Below are 17,932 nucleotides of genomic sequence, written 5' to 3'. Positions count from 1 at the left end.
ATGAGAATATTGTGGAGAGGTGCAATATTGAAGACACCTGGTGCCACACTCTTATCGGCCACTTAACTCCAAGGCCTTGAAATGGTCTCTCAGTCTTGTTCTGTAGACGACACAATCATGGAAAACACTGCTGAGCTGACAGTTGTCCAAAAGACGACCGTTGACCAGTTGCACAAGGAGGGCAAGACACGAAAGGTGCCTGCTAAAGACGCTGGCTGTTCACAGAGCTCTGTGTCCAAGCACATAGCAATAGACAGGCCAAGGGAAGGAAGAGATGTGATAGAAAAAAAAGCGTATAAACAAATAGGGATGACTGCACCCTGGAGAGGATTGTGAAACAAAACCCATTCCAAAAATGTGGGGGAGATTCACAAAGAGTGGACTGCAGCTGGAGTCGGTGCTTCAAGAAGCAGCACGCACAGACGTGTGCAGGACCTGGGTTGCAGCTGTCGCGTTCCTCGTGTCAAGCCACTCTTGATCAAGAGACGGCGTCACAAGCGTCTCGCCTGGGCTAAACACAAAAAGGACTGGACTGCTACTGAGTGCTCCAAAGTTAGGTTCTCCGATGAAAGTCAATTTTCCATGTCCTTTGGAGATCAAGGTCCCAGAGTCTGGAGGAAGTGAGGAGAAGCACAGAATCCACGTGGTTTGAGGTCGAGTGTAAAGTTTCCACAGTCAGTGATGGTTTGGGGTGCCATGACATGTGCTGGTGTTGCTCCACTGTGTTTCCTTAGATCCCAAGTCAACGCAGTCGTCTACCAGGAAGTTTTAGAGCACTTCATGCTTCCTGCGGCTGACCGACATTATGCAGATACAGATTTCCTTTTCCAACAGGATTTGGCACCTGCACACAGTCCCAAAACTACCAGTACCTGCTTTAAGGACCATGGTATCCCTGTTCTTGATTGGCCAGCAAACTCCACTGACCTCAACCCCATAAAAAATTGATGGGGTCTTGCTTGTGAAGAGGAAGATGCGATACGCCAGAGCCAACAATGGGGAAGAGCTGAAGGCTCAATTTTCTGAGATACTGAATTTGGGATTTTCATTAAAAGTCAGTTATAATCATCAAAATTAAAAGAAATAAACATTTGAAATATATCAGTCTCTTTGTAATGAATGAATATAATATACAAGTTGCACTTTTTGAATGGAATTACTGAAATAAATCAACTTTTTCATGAAATTCTAATTGTATGACCAGCACCTGTACACACTGCTGCCCATTCTTGAATTTAAAAAAAAAATCGATCAAGCAAATTAGCACTTGTTTCGTGCTTTGTCAAAGAACAACACAGACGTGAATCAGTTAAAAGCCTTTTAATGATATCATAAAAATATATATATTTGCAGAGTCAATTTCACAATTAAAACACAAAAGAAAGCATCTCATTTTATGAGTATAATGCAAAAATATCAATAATGCAATATCAAATTGTAGAAAGGTCAAATCCGGGATTTGCACCTTTACCCGGGTATGGACCAAAATTAAGTGGTTTCTATGTTGTTGAAATTCATATGGAGTTTTTCAGCGCACACACGCACACACACACACACGCACACACACACACACACACACACTCAGACCAGCATCCTCGACTAATAAAAATGATACGAGTACAAAATGACTTCATCTTTGAAAAAAGTGCATGTCCCAGCAACATTTTCCGAAATCATATTTTCACAGATGAGTATAAAAATTGCTTTCATATATTCAATCTTTCAAATGTTTTAGTTTTAGTGCTATCAAATGTTTTCTCTCATTCACATGAAGATGTACTGTACAGCACAGTCTTTTCCCGACATCGCTGGTGTCAAAAGCTCAAGGTGCGTTGACAACATCTTAGTTACGGTTGCCCTCGGGGTCGGGTGGTTGGGGGCGTTTATAACGGTGAAACCACATTTAATCGCTGGGGATGTGACAGTTATGCCAAAACCACATCGCTAGCGATGGCGGACGGACACTAGGAAGGAGCTGCTCATCAAACTGTTTCCCATATGGGAACCCCAATAATTGCCCAATCGTACCACATAATTCCTCCTGTGTTTGATCACTATCATTATTATGACTAGTTTTGAACAGGGGAAAAAAACTGTGATAAGATTTTGCAGGCTGCATAAAAATAATGTGGAAAGCTGGATTTGGCCCACGGGCCTTGAGCGTGACACCGGTGCTCTATTTGGTCCACAGAACCCTGGAAATAAACGAGTGAGCCACAATGTAATTATATGATGAAGAGTGGGGGGCAAGAACTACACCGATCTGGCCTGCGGTGGGCTCTAGGTCAGCCCGTATTAAGCCCATTTTGCTCACGGGCCACATCGTAGTTATGGTTTCCCTCGGAAGGCCATTAAGACTGCAAAAATCATACAAATGTTTTGTCACTTCATCATAATATTACAGCTACACAATTGCCCCTACATTTCATAGTTGTTACAAATATTTGTTTTAAACAAACTGAGTTTGAAATCAGAAGTCATTGAAAATAGTGACAAGCAAATATCAGTACTATTGTTCAATTTATGTTCAGAATGGATTTGGTGAGGAAATAAAATACTTGTCATATCTGTAAAAAGTCAAGAAAAAATGTGATTATGGTACAGATTTTCTGTCAAAGTGAAAAGAACAAATCCATTCAGCAGGAAATATTAAGCAGAGACACTTGATTTGCTTTAGTGAAGGACAAAAAAAAAAAATGATGTGGCAGGCCAGATCTGGCCTCAAGGCTTTACTTTAGGTTTGAGAAGTGCTCTAGACCAAGGACTTTAACACGGCGTTCCTGCCCGGCTTCCATACACTAAAGAGCTCCTGCAGGATCTTAGCATCCTCCAGCGCGTTGTGAGCGTCGTAGGTCTTGTCCAGGAAGTGCTCCGCCAGATACTTTAAGGAGTAGCTGTAGAAATTGGTGAACATCCTCTTGGAGAGCAGGAAGGTGTCCAGGTAGCTGGACATGACCCTCTGGAACTCCCGCAGGAGGGAGAACTCCCTCAGCACCCTGTCAAGGACGGGGACATCAAAGCGGTTGGCGTTGTGGGCCGCCAGGTACACGGGCCCGCAGAAATAGCCCACGAACTCGATGAAGGAGCTCAGAGCTTGGTGGAGTGGGATGGTGGGCACGGCCACCCCGTGGCGGAAGAGATTGCCGTCCACCACGGAGAAGCCCGTGACCCTCTTGGCGTCCTCGGTGATGGCGCAGCGGGGTACGACGTAGGCGTCGAAGGTTCGCCTGCCACAGACGGCTGCTATCTGGATGATGTCACACTTTTCAGTGTCTGTAGGCATAAAAAAAAAAAAGTCCATACACACGTTAGCTTCACTTGGGTCTAAACCATCTTCAATGTGTACAAAAACATGCACTGTATGTTAGATTAATTGAAGTCCAAAACGGTCTTCAATGTGTATAAAAACACATACAGTATGGTAGCTTCGTTGAAGACTAAACTGTCTTCAATGTTTACATTTTTTTTTTTTTTTTTTAGACGACCACCGCCCACCCCATCGATGATTAGCGTCCGATCGGACAACGTGATCGTGTTAAGAGGTGGATGAGGTCACTGAAGGCCCAAGTGCAAAACTCACCGCCCGTCACTGCTGAGACGTAAACTGTCTTAAATGTGTATTAAAAAACTAATTAGCTTCAGTAAAGACGAAACTGTCTTCAATGTGTACAAAATTAGGTATGTTAGCTTCACTTAGGACAAAAATGTGTGGCTTGGCGCAGCAAAAGTTGGGAAACAGTGGCCTAATCAATGACATAACACGTGAAGGTCGTTCAGTTCACAGCACGAGTCTCAACAACAGATGAGATGACTGCCTGCCTTGAACGCAACGTGTGGTCACTTTGTAACCGGCGCCAAGGCTAAAAACATCAAATTCAAATATCAACTTCACTGGTTACTGTTTAACGACACATCTGGTTTCTTTTGTTTTTTAAATTTAGTATAAAAGTCACGTTTAAAGCGGGGTACATACAAACCGACGAGTGGTACGTGGGTTCCCTCTGGGGGTGCATGAAACAATCAGCGCATACGTACAGTTTAGTTGTATTTAACTTTTAACTTCTTTTGCTATCCTTGTCGCCAAAATGAGAGGAGCGCTGCGAATTGGTTACGTTGAAGTGACTGAATGGGACCCGCTTGTCAAAATAACCTCCTCTCTTATTTCACCCACGTCCCCTCCTCTGTGGGCTTATGAGATTTTAGCAAACAATCCGATGTTTGGTGAATTCTTCTGCACGATGATAGTAAGACCCCACATCCAAGTATCTAAATGCCAGATTGCTATGAACGTTTAGCAAAGCTAATTCCACATATGAATGAAAAATCCAGCCATCGCTACTGCCAGGCAAAAAAAGACCAAGTAGAATAGCTTGAAAAAGGACATTCTGGGCATTTTCAACCGAAATTATCTTGCAAGACGATAGAAGGACATTTCCATCCGTTTTCAACACCGCTTATCCTGGTTAGGGTCGCGGGGCGCTGGAGCCTATCCCAGCTGACTTCGGGCGAAAGGCGGCCGACACCCTGGACTGGTCGCCCGTCAGTCGCAGGGCACATACAGACACGGACAACCATTCGCACTCACATTCACAGCGTCACCGAACCCACGCTGCCCGCACCAAAATCAGGCGAGTGTAAAACTACACCATCAGTGACTACCAGAAGGAGATCAAAGATTATAAAATAAAATTTGATGGAACAGGAATTTTTGAGTTAAAAATCCATTTGCATTTAGTCTTGAAGTACTTACATTTAAAAGTTTGGATTGAATTGGTTGACTGTTAAATGTCGTCATGATTGGTTTGGAGTGAGCGGCAATGTGGTTGGCACCTTCTCATGTTGTAATCTTGTTTTATCATTTTAAAGTTAGGCTGTAATGTAACCGGTCCAACGAGACTGGCTCATATTTGGGCGATATTGTCACAGTGCTCCAATCCGGCTGTACTCTGACTGCTGTACATCCAAGTGGTAACCTCATTGGCTGATATTTGGGCTGTCTTCTCATTGGCCCACACAGGAACGCAACGTGATTGGCCGAAATATGGGCTGCAATGCCATTGGCTCGCACTTGGATGAAGGCCAGCATTGCTCAACAGACTTTTTAACTCCTGACAGGAAACGAAAGTGGAACAAACATGAGAGTGCTTCTTCCCTGCTGGATTGGAAGGATTACATTGAAATAAAAATTACAATAAAAGCAACAAAAAGTAGACCGTTGACAAACGAGAGCACAGGACAAATTTGTCACAACAGCAGGTGTGCATGCCAGCGTACAGTTTGAGGAAGAGGAAACAAAATTGCTGCCTGTCATTTTCCTTATTTTGACATTAATAGTCATAATTATTATTAAAGGTCAAACAGGGATTAGACGCTTATATGAGTAATGACTTTTAAGCCACAACATGGAAAAGAAAACATCAGGAGACACGATTCCAAAAATGAAATAAATAATAATTCATAAATATGATCGTTAAAAGCAGCACATAAAAGCAAACCAGATATAACACATATGGATATTAGTTGACAGTTAATTCAATAAGAATGTTTAACTATGAGCTGTCTATAACAAAAAATAAACATGATTTTAATGTAAAAACATATATATATATATATATATATATATATATATATATATTTAATTTTAGATACAACGATCAACGATTAATTTTAGATACAACGATCCGTTCATATTTACAGTTCGGCATTTTTTTTTAACCTAATCTTGCGTCATTCGCGGAAACCCGGTTTACGTTTTTTTTTTTTTTAACCCAATCCACCACTTGTTTGCATTTTTTAAAAACCAATCCCACACTTCTTCACATTTTTTTCTGAATTTTCTTTTACATGGCCATTTTAAGGGAGCCCCAATTATTTGTGAATTTTCGCTATTTGCTGTATCCAGCGTGAGTAGTGGGGGTCCACTGTATTCTACAAGAATAATTTTCAAAGTGTGGTAAATGGGTTCCCTCCCGTGGTACACAAAATAATCACTGAATTGAAAACAAATACAAATGTAACACATATAGAATCACTGAATTGAAAACAAATAAAAATTTAACACATATAGAATCAAACATATTAGAGTGAAGTTTAAACTTTGGGGAAAATACCCAGTACAGATATATATTTTTTTCATATAATGTACACGAGTTGTATTTAATTTCAAGATCCAATATATTTGCATTTAATTTTTACCTGTTAGTTAAAAAAAAAAAACTGACTGATGTAGTTTTAATTTTTTTAATTTAATTTCATTTAAGTAATTCCTCATTTTCCTGTATTCAAGCAGTGTTAAGAGTATATAATGTTCGTGCCGTACATTAAATCTTTTTAGAAATACAAACCTTTTTTTTTTTTTTTTTTTTTTTTTTTTTTAAACTAAAACTACTACGAGTCACTGATGGTGTAGTGGTACACTCGCCTGACTTTGGTGCGGGCAACGTGGGTTCAGTTCCCACTCAGTGACGGCGCGAATGGTTGCCCGTGTCTGTATGTGCCCTGCGACTACGACAACGTTACTACGTTTAAATGTTGGTCATTGTGGTATTTTGTGAGGTCGTACTTGGGGTAAAAGTTCGAGGACCACTTCAGAAATATTCATGTTTTTTTTAAACGATTCAAAACAGTCATAACATACAATACAGCCACAGAACAGTATTTAAAAAAAAAAAAAAAAAAAAAAGGAAACCCCGAATGTGTATTTGACGCCGATATCAAGTTGAAAGTTGTCAAATCCGTTTTTCACGATGTCACATACCCAATCCAGTTGTCTCCAAATCAAAGAAAACCACGGTGTAAGCCATCTGTCGAAAAAAAGAAAATATAAGGAGATGACAAACACGTTTTTAAGACAACAACAGTCGTGTAATCCATGTAAAACGTATGCAAAAGAAAAACGTGTCGATTAAAAAGCCACGTAATAAGGTAATGAATTTACCGTGAAGAAGCGTCTCGCGTCGACTGACAAGCAAGCGTCAAAGCTCCATCTTTTATAGCCCCCTGGCGTCCAATGTCACTTTCATTTGCGAGGAAGGACAACTCGCACGGGTTTCATTTCCTTTCCTTTCCCACTCGCTGGCCGACACATCCGCGCCCGCCCTGTTGTTTTCCTCGCAACGGGAGACTTTTCTCCGCTGTTCCTTTGGTTTCGCTTTCGCCGCGGTGCACCGCGGGAAATGGAGTCCTCCACTCCTGTGGCGCAGCTGCATTTAAAGGGAGCGAGGAGACATTTGATTAGGCACAGCTGCGCCGTATAACCAGAATCAGAATCCTCTTTTATGAGCCAAGTATGTCAGAAACCCACAAGGAATTCGTCGCTGGTAGTTGAGGCATTTGGACAATACTTTTGAGACATAAAAACACACCACGGAGAGTCACTTAGCTTCCAGCAAATGTATGGCAAGAAGGCAGAATGTCTCACCGAGCAGACAGTTTGCATTGCTCGATAGCGCCTACCCGAGGTGGGGAGCTGGAAGAAGTGGTGACCGGCATGTGGAGGATTTTGCATGCAAGTCCTCAAGGGTGGGTTGGGGGTCGACCGACGATTTTTCCGTTGGAGTCGGAGTTTGCCCTTTTTTCACTTTTCACTTAAAAGTATCACATTTTATTTTATATTATATATTATTGCGCTTTAGTTTGAGCCATTTGTAGTATTTTTTAAAATAAACTTATGCAAATATACAGCGGTATAGCGCGCTTAGCGCTGCTACCGCCTCCGTATTTTACCCGCAAAGATCGCCAAATTGAACGTCCCACATCAATCCCATTTTAACACACAAAAGATGATGCGCTATTCACAGTCTCGTCATTAGCGTTCTGGAGGGCCCACAAGAACCGATGAAGACGCGAGAATAAGCCGCGCAAGTAGCGACCATGCTAATTGGTGTTTGTGCAGTGCCTCCGCTCAATATGCTCGCTACTTCAAAGTGGCGACGGATTGCGGGTCCTATCAATACGTGACACTAAACAGCGGAACAACAACACAAAACATCAGTCACTCCAACGGTGCATAAACAAACATGGCAGAACAATTATCATTCATGTTAACATTGTTTTAATGTGACACCCACTATCAATAAAAAAGGAATACATCATACAATTACAATTTAAAAATGTGTATTTTTATTTATGAGTTTGAAAATATGGATTTTGTGATGTTTTTATTTTGTATTTTAATGTAATTGTTAACTTTTTCCCTGGATTCTCCCTAGTTATAGGGATGTGGTATTTTGATAGTTAATTTTTTTTTACACTGAAATTTTCACACTGAATTTAGAATATTTTTAACTGAATTCTGTGCATTTTTTTTTAAAACTGCATTTTACACTGAATTTTTGTCACCGCATTTTACACAGAATTTGTGCCACTGAAATTTTGGCACAGAATCTTAAGCAGACTTTTTCACACAAAATTCCACACTGATATTTTGACGCTGAATTTAGAGTTTTGACAATGACATTTTCCATTTCCGACACTGAATTATTTGATGGTAAAACAAAATCACTGCTAGGAATTTGATGGTAAAGAACTTCAGTGTTAGAAATTCTAATTCAAACTGTGATGGCACAGATATACTTCCATAGTGTGGTCTTTTATGGTTGTCTTGGCGACACATGCGCAGTGAGTGGCTTTCGTGTGTGTGTGTGTGTGTGTGTGTGTGTGTGTGTGTGTGTGTGTGTGTGAGTGTGAAAGGGGAGAGGGAGGGACAAAGACTAAAACAGAAAGAGAAACGGAAAGAGAGGAGGGAGAGGGAAAGGCGAGCTAGAGGGGAAAGGAAAGGGAAAGAGAGTGGCAGGGAGGGAAAGAAAAGAGAAAAGGAATCTGATCAGATGCTCGATGTTATCTCTAAATTGCGCACAGAAACCTAGGGGACATATTTCCATCTGTCATGCTTTCACTTTTTCGCATTGCTTATAATTCATATCATCATAATTTATGATATCTGTGACTCACATCTAATCCCTTTTTCTCCTGTGTTGATGACTACCTTTACTCACTCAGTTGATAAGTTTTTAACGAGTTTGGTGAATGAGTTAAGAAACTGAGTTTGAAATCAGAAGTCATAGAAAATAGTGGGAAGCAAATATGAGTACGACTGTTCAATTCATGTTAAGAATTGATTTGGTGAGGGGAAAAAAATGTGTTATATCTGTAAAACGTGAAGAAAAACAACAAAATTTGGGTGCAGACTTTGTTGCGGCGTGCGGCTGACCGACTTTATGCAGATACAGATTTCATTTTCCAACAGGATTTGGCACCTGCACACAGTCCGAAAGCTACCAGTACCCGCTTTAAGGACCATGGTATCCCTGTTCTTGATTGGCCAGCAAACTCCCCTGACCTCAACCCCATAAAAAATCGATGGGGTCTTGTGAAGAGGAAGATACGATACGCCAGAGCCAACAATGGGGAAGAGCTGAAGGCTGCTATCAGAGCAACCTGGGCTCTCATGACACCTGAGCAGCACCACAGACTGATCGACTCCATGTCACGCCGCGTTGCTGCAGTCATTCGGCCAAAAGGGAGCCCCAAGTACTGAGTGCTCTACGTGCTCATACTTTTCAGTTGGCCAACATTTCAAGAAATATTGCTTTTTGTATCAGTCTTGAGTAATATTCAAATTTTCTGAGATACTGAATTTGGGATTTTCGTTAAAAGTCAGTTATAATCATCAAAATTAAAAGAAATAAACATTTGAAATATATCAGTCTCTTTGTAATGAATGCATAGAATATACAAGTTTCACTTTTTGAATGGAATGACTGAAATAAATCAACTTTTTCGTGAAATTCTAATTGTCTGACCGGCACCTGGACACACTGCTGCTCATTCTTGATAACTGGCACTGAACAGTTGCGAGAACAACATCAAATTCAAATTGTATTCGCTTCCCTCGAGCGGTGGCGTATCTGAAGCTGGCTTGTATCTCAAACTTTGGCTGGCAACACGAAGTTAAAAAAAATAATCCATCAAGCAAATTAGCACTTGTTTCGTGCTTTGTCAAAGAACAACACAGACGCGAATCAGTTAAAAGCCTTTTAATGATATCATAAAAATATATATATTTGCAGAGTCAATTTCACAATTAAAACACAAAAGAAAGCATCTCATTTTATGAGGATAATGCAAAATATCCATAATGCAATATCAAATTGTAGAAAGGTCAAATCCGGGATTTGGACCTTTACCCGGGTATGGACCAAAATTAGGTGGTTTCTATGTTGTTGAAATTCATAAGGAGTTTTTCAGCGCGCACACACACACACACACACATACACACACTCAGACCAGCATCCTCGACTAATAAAAATGATACGAGTACAAAATGACTTCATCTTTGAAAAAAGTGCATGTCCCAGCAACATTTTCCGAAATCATATTTTCACAGATGAGTATAAAAATTGCTTTCATATATTCAATCTTTCAAATGTTTTAGTTTTAGTGCTATCAAATGTTTTCTCTCATTCACATGAAGATGTACTGTACAGCACAGTCTTTTCCCGACATCGCTGGTGTCAAAAGCTCAAGGTGCGTTGACAACATCTTAGTTACGGTTGCCCTCGGGGTCGGGTGGTTGGGGGCGTTTATAACGGTGAAACCACATTTAATCGCTGGGGATGTGACAGTTATGCCAAAACCACATCGCTAGCGATGGCGGACGGACACTAGGAAGGAGCTGCTCATCAAACTGTTTCCCATATGGGAACCCCAATAATTGCCCAATCGTACCACATAATTCCTCCTGTGTTTGATCACTATCATTATTATGACTAGTTTTGAACAGGGGAAAAAAACTGTGATAAGATTTTGCAGGCTGCATAAAAATAATGTGGAAAGCTGGATTTGGCCCACGGGCCTTGAGCGTGACACCGGTGCTCTATTTGGTCCACAGAACCCTGGAAATAAACGAGTGAGCCACAATGTAATTATATGATGAAGAGTGGGGGGCAAGAACTACACCGATCTGGCCTGCGGTGGGCTCTAGGTCAGCCCGTATTAAGCCCATTTTGCTCACGGGCCACATCGTAGTTATGGTTTCCCTCGGAAGGCCATAAAGACTGCAAAAATCATACAAATGTATTGTCACTTCATCATAATATTACAGCTACACAATTGCCCCTACATTTCATAGTTCTACAAATATTTGTTTTAAAGAAACTGAGTTTGAAATCAGAAGTCATTGAAAATAGTGACAAGCAAATATCAGTACTATTGTTCAATTTATGTTCAGAATGGATTTGGTGAGGAAATAAAATACTTGTCATATCTGTAAAAAGTCAAGAAAAAATGTGATTATGGTACAGATTTTCTGTCAAAGTGAAAAGAACAAATCATTCAGCAGGAAATATTAAGCAGAGACACTTGATTTGCTTTAGTGAAGGACAAAAAAAAAAAATGATGTGGCAGGCCAGATCTGGCCTCAAGGCTTTACTTTAGGTTTGAGAAGTGCTCTAGACCAAGGACTTTAACACGGCGTTCCTGCCCGGCTTCCATACACTAAAGAGCTCCTGCAGGATCTTAGCATCCTCCAGCGCGTTGTGAGCGTCGTAGGTCTTGTCCAGGAAGTGCTCCGCCATATACTTTAAGGAGTAGCTGTAGAAATTGGTGAACATCCTCTTGGAGAGCAGGAAGGTGTCCAGGTAGCTGGACATGACCCTCTGGAACTCCCGCAGGAGGGAGAACTCCCTCAGCACCCTGTCAAGGACGGGGACATCAAAGCGGTTGGCGTTGTGGGCCGCCAGGTACACGGGCCCGCAGAAATAGCCCACGAACTCGATGAAGGAGCTCAGAGCTTGGTGGAGTGGGATGGTGGGCACGGCCACCCCGTGGCGGAAGAGATTGCCGTCCACCACGGAGAAGCCCGTGACCCTCTTGGCGTCCTCGGTGATGGCGCAGCGGGGTACGACGTAGGCGTCGAAGGTTCGCCTGCCACAGACGGCTGCTATCTGGATGATGTCACACTTTTCAGTGTCTGTAGGCATAAAAAAAAAAAGTCCATACACACGTTAGCTTCACTTGGGTCTAAACCATCTTCAATGTGTACAAAAACATGCACTGTATGTTAGATTAATTGAAGTCCAAAATGGTCTTCAATGTGTATAAAAACACATACAGTATGGTAGCTTCGTTGAAGACTAAACTGTCTTCAATGTTTACATGTTTTTTTTTTTTTTTTTAGACGACCACCGCCCACCCCATCGATGATTAGCGTCCGATCGGACAACGTGATCGTGTTAAGAGGTGGATGAGGTCACTGAAGGCCCAAGTGCAAAACTCACCGCCCGTCACTGCTGAGACGTAAACTGTCTTAAATGTGTATTAAAAAACTAATTAGCTTCAGTAAAGACGAAACTGTCTTCAATGTGTACAAAATTAGGTATGTTAGCTTCACTTAGGACAAAAATGTGTGGCTTGGCGCAGCAAAAGTTGGGAAACAGTGGCCTAATCAATGACATAACACGTGAAGGTCGTTCAGTTCACAGCACGAGTCTCAACAACAGATGAGATGACTGCCTGCCTTGAACGCAACGTGTGGTCACTTTGTAACCGGCGCCAAGGCTAAAAACATCAAATTCAAATATCAACTTCACTGGTTACTGTTTAACGACACATCTGGTTTCTTTTGTTTTTTAAATTTAGTATAAAAGTCACGTTTAAAGCGGGGTACATACAAACCGACGAGTGGTACGTGGGTTCCCTCTGGGGGTGCATGAAACAATCAGCGCATACGTACAGTTTAGTTGTATTTAACTTTTAACTTCTTTTGCTATCCTTGTCGCCAAAATGAGAGGAGCGCTGCGAATTGGTTACGTTGAAGTGACTGAATGGGACCCGCTTGTCAAAATAACCTCCTCTCTTATTTCACCCACGTCCCCTCCTCTGTGGGCTTATGAGATTTTAGCAAACAATCCGATGTTTGGTGAATTCTTCTGCACGATGATAGTAAGACCCCACATCCAAGTATCTAAATGCCAGATTGCTATGAACGTTTAGCAAAGGTAATTCCACATATGAATGAAAAATCCAGCCATCGCTACTGCCAGGCAAAAAAAGACCAAGTAGAATAGCTTGAAAAAGGACATTCTGGGCATTTTCAACCGAAATTATCTTGCAAGACGATAGAAGGACATTTCCATCCGTTTTCAACACCGCTTATCCTGGTTAGGGTCGCGGGGCGCTGGAGCCTATCCCAGCTGACTTCGGGCGAAAGGCGGCCGACACCCTGGACTGGTCGCCCGTCAGTCGCAGGGCACATACAGACACGGACAACCATTCGCACTCACATTCACAGCGTCACCGAACCCACGCTGCCCGCACCAAAATCAGGCGAGTGTACCACTACACCATCAGTGACTACCAGAAGGACATCAAAGATTATAAAATAAAATTTGATGGAACAGGAATTTTTGAGTTAAAAATCCATTTGCATTTAGTCTTGAAGTACTTACATTTAAAAGTTTGGATTGAATTGGTTGACTGTTAAATGTCGTCATGATTGGTTTGGAGTGAGCGGCAATGTGGTTGGCACCTTCTCATGTTGTAATCTTGTTTGATCATCTTAAAGTTAGGCTGTAATGTAACCTGTGAAGGCCAGCATTGCTCAACAGACTTTTTAACTCCTGACAGGAAACGAAAGTGGAACAAACATGAGAGTGCTTCTTCCCTGCTGGATTGGAAGGATTACATTGAAATAAAAATTACAATAAAAGCAACAAAAAGTAGACCGTTGACAAACGAGAGCAGGACAAATTTGTCACAACAGCAGGTGTGCATGCCAGCGTACAGTTTGAGGAAGAGGAAGCAAAATTGCTGCCTGTCATTTTCCTTATTTTGACATTAATAGTCATAATTATTATTATTAAATGTCAAACAGGGATTAGACGCTTATATGAGTAATGACTTTTAAGCCACAACATGGAAAAAAAAACATCAGGAGAGACGATTCCAAAAATGAAATAAATAATAATTCATAAATATGATCGTTAAAAGCAGCACATAAAACTAGACCAGATATAACACATATGGATATTAGTTGACAGTTCATTCTATAAGAATGTTTAACTATGAGCTGTCTATAACAAAAAATAAACATGATTTTAATGTAAAAACATTATATATATATATATATATTTAATTTTAGATACAACGGATCCGTTCATATTTACAGTTCGGCATGGGCAAATTTCAGCTGTTAGCATTTTTTTTTTTAACCTAATCTTGCGTCATTCGCGGAAACCCGGTTTACGTTTTTTTTTTTAAACCCAATCCACTACTTGTTTGCATTTTTTAAAAACCAATCCCACACTTCTTCACATTTTTTTCTGAATTTTCTTTTACATGGCCATTTTAAGGGAGCCCCAATTATTTGTGAATTTTCGCTATTTGCTGTATCCAGCGTGAGTAGTGGGGGTCCACTGTATTCTACAAGAATAATTTTCAAAGTGTGGTAAATGGGTTCCCTCCCGTGGTACACAAAATAATCACTGAATTGAAAACAAATACAAATGTAACACACATTGAATCAAACATATTAGAATAAAGTTTAAACTTTGGGGAAATTACCCAGTACAGATATATATTTTTTTCATATAATGTACACGAGTTGTATTTAATTTCAAGATCCAATATATTTGCATTTAATTTTGACCTCCATCCATCCATTTTCTGAGCCGCTTCTCCTCACTAGGGTCGCGGGCGTGCTGGAGCCTATCCCAGCTATCTTCGGGCGAGAGGCGGGGTACACCCTGAACTGGTTGCCAGCCAATCACAGGGCACATACAAACAAAGAACCATTCGCATTCACACCTACGGGCAATTTAGAGTCCCCAATTAATGCATGTTTTTGGGATGTGGGAGGAAGAAAACCCACACAGGCACGGGGAGAACATGCAAACTCCACACAGTCAGGGCTGGGGATTGAACGCGGGTCCTCAGAACTGTGAGGCTGACGCTCTAACCAGTCGGCCACCGTGCCGCTAATTTTGACCTGTTAGTTAAAAAATAACTGACTGATGTAGTTTTCATTTTTTAAATTTAATTTCATTTAAGTAATTCCTCATTTTCCTGTATTCAAGCACAGTGTTAAGAGTATATAATGTTCGTGCCGTACATTAAATCTTTTTTGCAATACAAACCTTTTTTTTTTTTTTTTTTTTTTTTTTTTTTTTAAACTAAAACTACTACGAGTCACTGATGGTGTAGTGGTACACTCGCCTGACTTTGGTGCGGGCAACGTGGGTTCAGTTCCCACTCAGTGACGGCGCGAATGGTTGCCCGTGTCTGTATGTGCCCTGCGACTACGACAACGTTACTACGTTTAAATGTTGGTCATTGTGGTATTTTGTGAGGTCGTACTTGGGGTAAAAGTTCGAGGACCACTTCAGAAATATTCATGTTTTTTTTTAAACTATTCAAAACAGTCATAACAAACAATACAGCCACAGAACAGTATTTAAAAAAAAAAAAGGAAACCCCGAATGTGTATTTGACGCCGATATCAAGTTGAAAGTTGTCAAATCCGTTTTTCACGATGTCACATACCCAATCCAGTTGTCTCCAAATCAAAGAAAACCACGGTGTAAGCCATCTGTCGAAAAAAAGGGAAAAAAAGGTGATGACAAACACGTTTTTAAGACAACAACAGTCGTGTAATCCATGTAAAACGTAAGCAAAAGAAAAACGTGTCGATTAAAAAGCCACGTAATAAGGTAATGAATTTACCGTGAAGAAGCGTCTCGCGTCGACTGACAAGCAAGCGTCAAAGCTCCAGCTTTTATAGCCCCCTGGTCCCCTCGCACGGGTTTCCTTTCCTTTCCTTTCCCACTCGCTGGCCGACACATCCGCGCTCGCCCTGTTGTTTTCCTCGCAACGGGAGACTTTTCTCCGCTGTTCCTTTCGTTTCGCTTTCGCCGCGGTGCACCGCGGGAAATGGAGTCCTCCGCTCCTGTGGCGCAGCTGCATTTAAAGGGAGCGAGGAGACATTTGATTAGGCACAGCTGCGCCGTATAACCTAGAATCAGAATCCTCTTTTATGAGCCAAGTATGTCAGAAACCCACAAGGAATTCGTCGCTGGTAGTTGAGGCATTTGGACAATACTTTTGAGACATAAAAACACACCACGGAGAGTCACTTAGCTTCCAGCAAATGTATGGCAAGAAGGCAGAATGTCTCACCGAGCAGACAGTTTGCATTGCTCGATAGCGCCTACCCGAGGTGGGGAGCTGGAAGAAGTGGCTGACCGGCATGTGGAGGATTTTGCATGCAAGTCCTCAAGGGTGGGTTGGGGGTCGACCGACGATTTTTCCGTTGGAGTCGGAGTTTGCCCTTTTTTCACTTTTCACTTACAAGTATCACATTTTATTTGATATTATATATTATTGCGCTTTAGTTTGAGCCATTTGTAGTATTTTTTTAAAGAAACTATTATGCAAATATACAGCGGTATAGCGCGCTTAGCGCTGCTACCGCCTCCGTATTTTACCCGCAAAGATCGCCAAATTGAACGTCCCACATCAATCCCATTTTAACACACAAAAGATGATGCGCTATTCACAGTCTCGTCATTAGCGTTCTGGAGGGCCCACAAGAACCGATGAAGACGCGAGAATAAGCCGCGCAAGTAGCGACCATGCTAATTGGTGTTTGTGCAGTGCCTCCGCTCAATATGCTCGCTACTTCAAAGTGGCGACGGATTGCGGGTCCTATCAATACGTGACGGAACAGAGAAAAGGAAAAGAGAAAAGATGTTATCTCTAAATTGCGCACAGAAACCTAGGGGACATATTTCCATCTGTCATGCTTTCACTTTTTCGCATTGCTTATAATTCATATCATCATAATTTATGATATCTGTGACTCACATCTTATCCCTTTTTCTCCTGTGTTGATGACTACCTTTACTCACTCAGTTTTTAACGAGTTTGGTGAATGAGTTAAGAAACTGAGTTTGAAATCAGAAGTCATAGAAAATAGTGGGAAGCAAATATGAGTACGACTGTTCAATTCATGTTAAGAATTGATTTGGTGAGGGGAAAAAAATGTGTTATATCTGTAAAACGTGAAGAAAAACAACAACATTTGGGTACAGACTTTGTTGCGGCGTGGTCCCCAAATCAGACAGCCAAGTATGGACGCTTAATAAGAATTTATTAAACTAGACTAGTTACAAGAAAAACATGAAAATAATCCAAACCTAAATTACACAAGATTGTTTTTCAATTCTTAAAAGATTATTTATCTGTTACAGAACCCACTCACAAAATAAAATAAAAAATAAAGACATTTAAAAGTTTTGGTCACACTTGTGTGTGTGGTGCGCGCCGATAATGTCAACACGGACATGTGGCCTCTTGATTGGCTCCATTCCGTTTCAAGTCAGAATTCACAGTCGTGACTCGGGAGTAGTCGGCTTTCCCCAAACACAAAAAGTTTTCGTCGTAAATATTGAACGTTTAATCATACACATTGTCGCCCTGACCCGTTTCAGATCCTATTATCTGGACTCACTCTTAACACACCTCGGACAGCTGTGTTAAAAGAGGATAATCTTATAAAAGAAAAGATGATCTCACGTTTGCTGTCGGGAAGGTTCAAAATCGGGACAAAAACAGACCGATTATCGTTATGTGTGTACCGGGCCTTCGAAAAATGACAGGAGGAACAGAAAACTACTTGAGCAAGAAACATTAAGTAGACACACTTGATTTGCTTTAGTGAAGCACAAAAAATGATGTGGCGAGCCAGATCTGGCCTCCAGGCCTTGAAGTTGACACGTGTGATCTAGAACATGCACTGAGACGTGTCACGCCAGCTCGGCTTCCCTGCGTAAAAGAGCTCCTGCAGCACCTGGGCGTCCTCCACCGCGTTGTGGGCGTCGTAGGGCTTCACTCCACCAAGGGGGGAAATTTGTGAGACGGGAGATGGGAGCAAGTT

General features: G+C 41.4%; 2 protein-coding genes across 2 annotated transcripts; both read right to left on the bottom strand.

Moving 5' to 3' along the window:
• Nucleotides 1-1,305: 1,305 nt before the first annotated feature.
• LOC133403185 (DNA polymerase III subunit epsilon-like) lies at nt 1,306-7,150 on the bottom strand. Its single transcript, XM_061677838.1, has 3 exons — nt 6,938-7,150; nt 6,758-6,803; nt 1,306-3,273 (listed from the first exon to the last, which is right to left on the bottom strand). Exons 2-3 carry the CDS (start codon nt 6,801-6,803, stop codon nt 2,753-2,755), a joined length of 567 nt encoding a protein of 188 aa, XP_061533822.1. The 5' UTR covers nt 6,938-7,150; the 3' UTR covers nt 1,306-2,752.
• Nucleotides 7,151-10,022: 2,872 nt separating this feature from the next.
• Nucleotides 10,023-15,975, bottom strand: LOC133403183 (DNA polymerase III subunit epsilon-like). Its single transcript, XM_061677837.1, has 3 exons — nt 15,721-15,975; nt 15,541-15,586; nt 10,023-11,971 (listed from the first exon to the last, which is right to left on the bottom strand). The coding sequence occupies exons 1-3, from the start codon at nt 15,958-15,960 to the stop codon at nt 11,451-11,453; spliced, it is 807 nt and encodes a 268-aa protein (XP_061533821.1). The 5' UTR covers nt 15,961-15,975; the 3' UTR covers nt 10,023-11,450.
• Between the last annotated feature and the right edge of the window lie 1,957 nt (nt 15,976-17,932).

Source organism: Phycodurus eques, chromosome 5 (assembly GCF_024500275.1).
Source record: "Phycodurus eques isolate BA_2022a chromosome 5, UOR_Pequ_1.1, whole genome shotgun sequence".
In the NCBI taxonomy this organism is placed as follows: domain Eukaryota; kingdom Metazoa; phylum Chordata; class Actinopteri; order Syngnathiformes; family Syngnathidae; genus Phycodurus; species Phycodurus eques.
The sequence above is the reverse complement of the archived record's forward strand: the minus strand, read 5'-3'. Positions and strand labels throughout refer to the sequence as shown.

Coding starts and splice junctions, on each gene's coding strand:
- LOC133403185 (XM_061677838.1), bottom strand. CDS start 6,803: ATGGCTTACACCGTGGTTTTCTTTGATTTGGAGACAACTGGATTGG. Junction 3,274..6,757: donor TTTGGAGACAACTGGATTGG/GTATGTGACATC, acceptor TTATGCCTACAG/ACACTGAAAAGTGTGACATC.
- LOC133403183 (XM_061677837.1), bottom strand. CDS start 15,960: ATGCAGCTGCGCCACAGGAGCGGAGGACTCCATTTCCCGCGGTGCACC. Junction 15,587..15,720: donor ACGCGAGACGCTTCTTCACG/GTAAATTCATTA, acceptor TTTTTTCGACAG/ATGGCTTACACCGTGGTTTT. Junction 11,972..15,540: donor TTTGGAGACAACTGGATTGG/GTATGTGACATC, acceptor TTATGCCTACAG/ACACTGAAAAGTGTGACATC.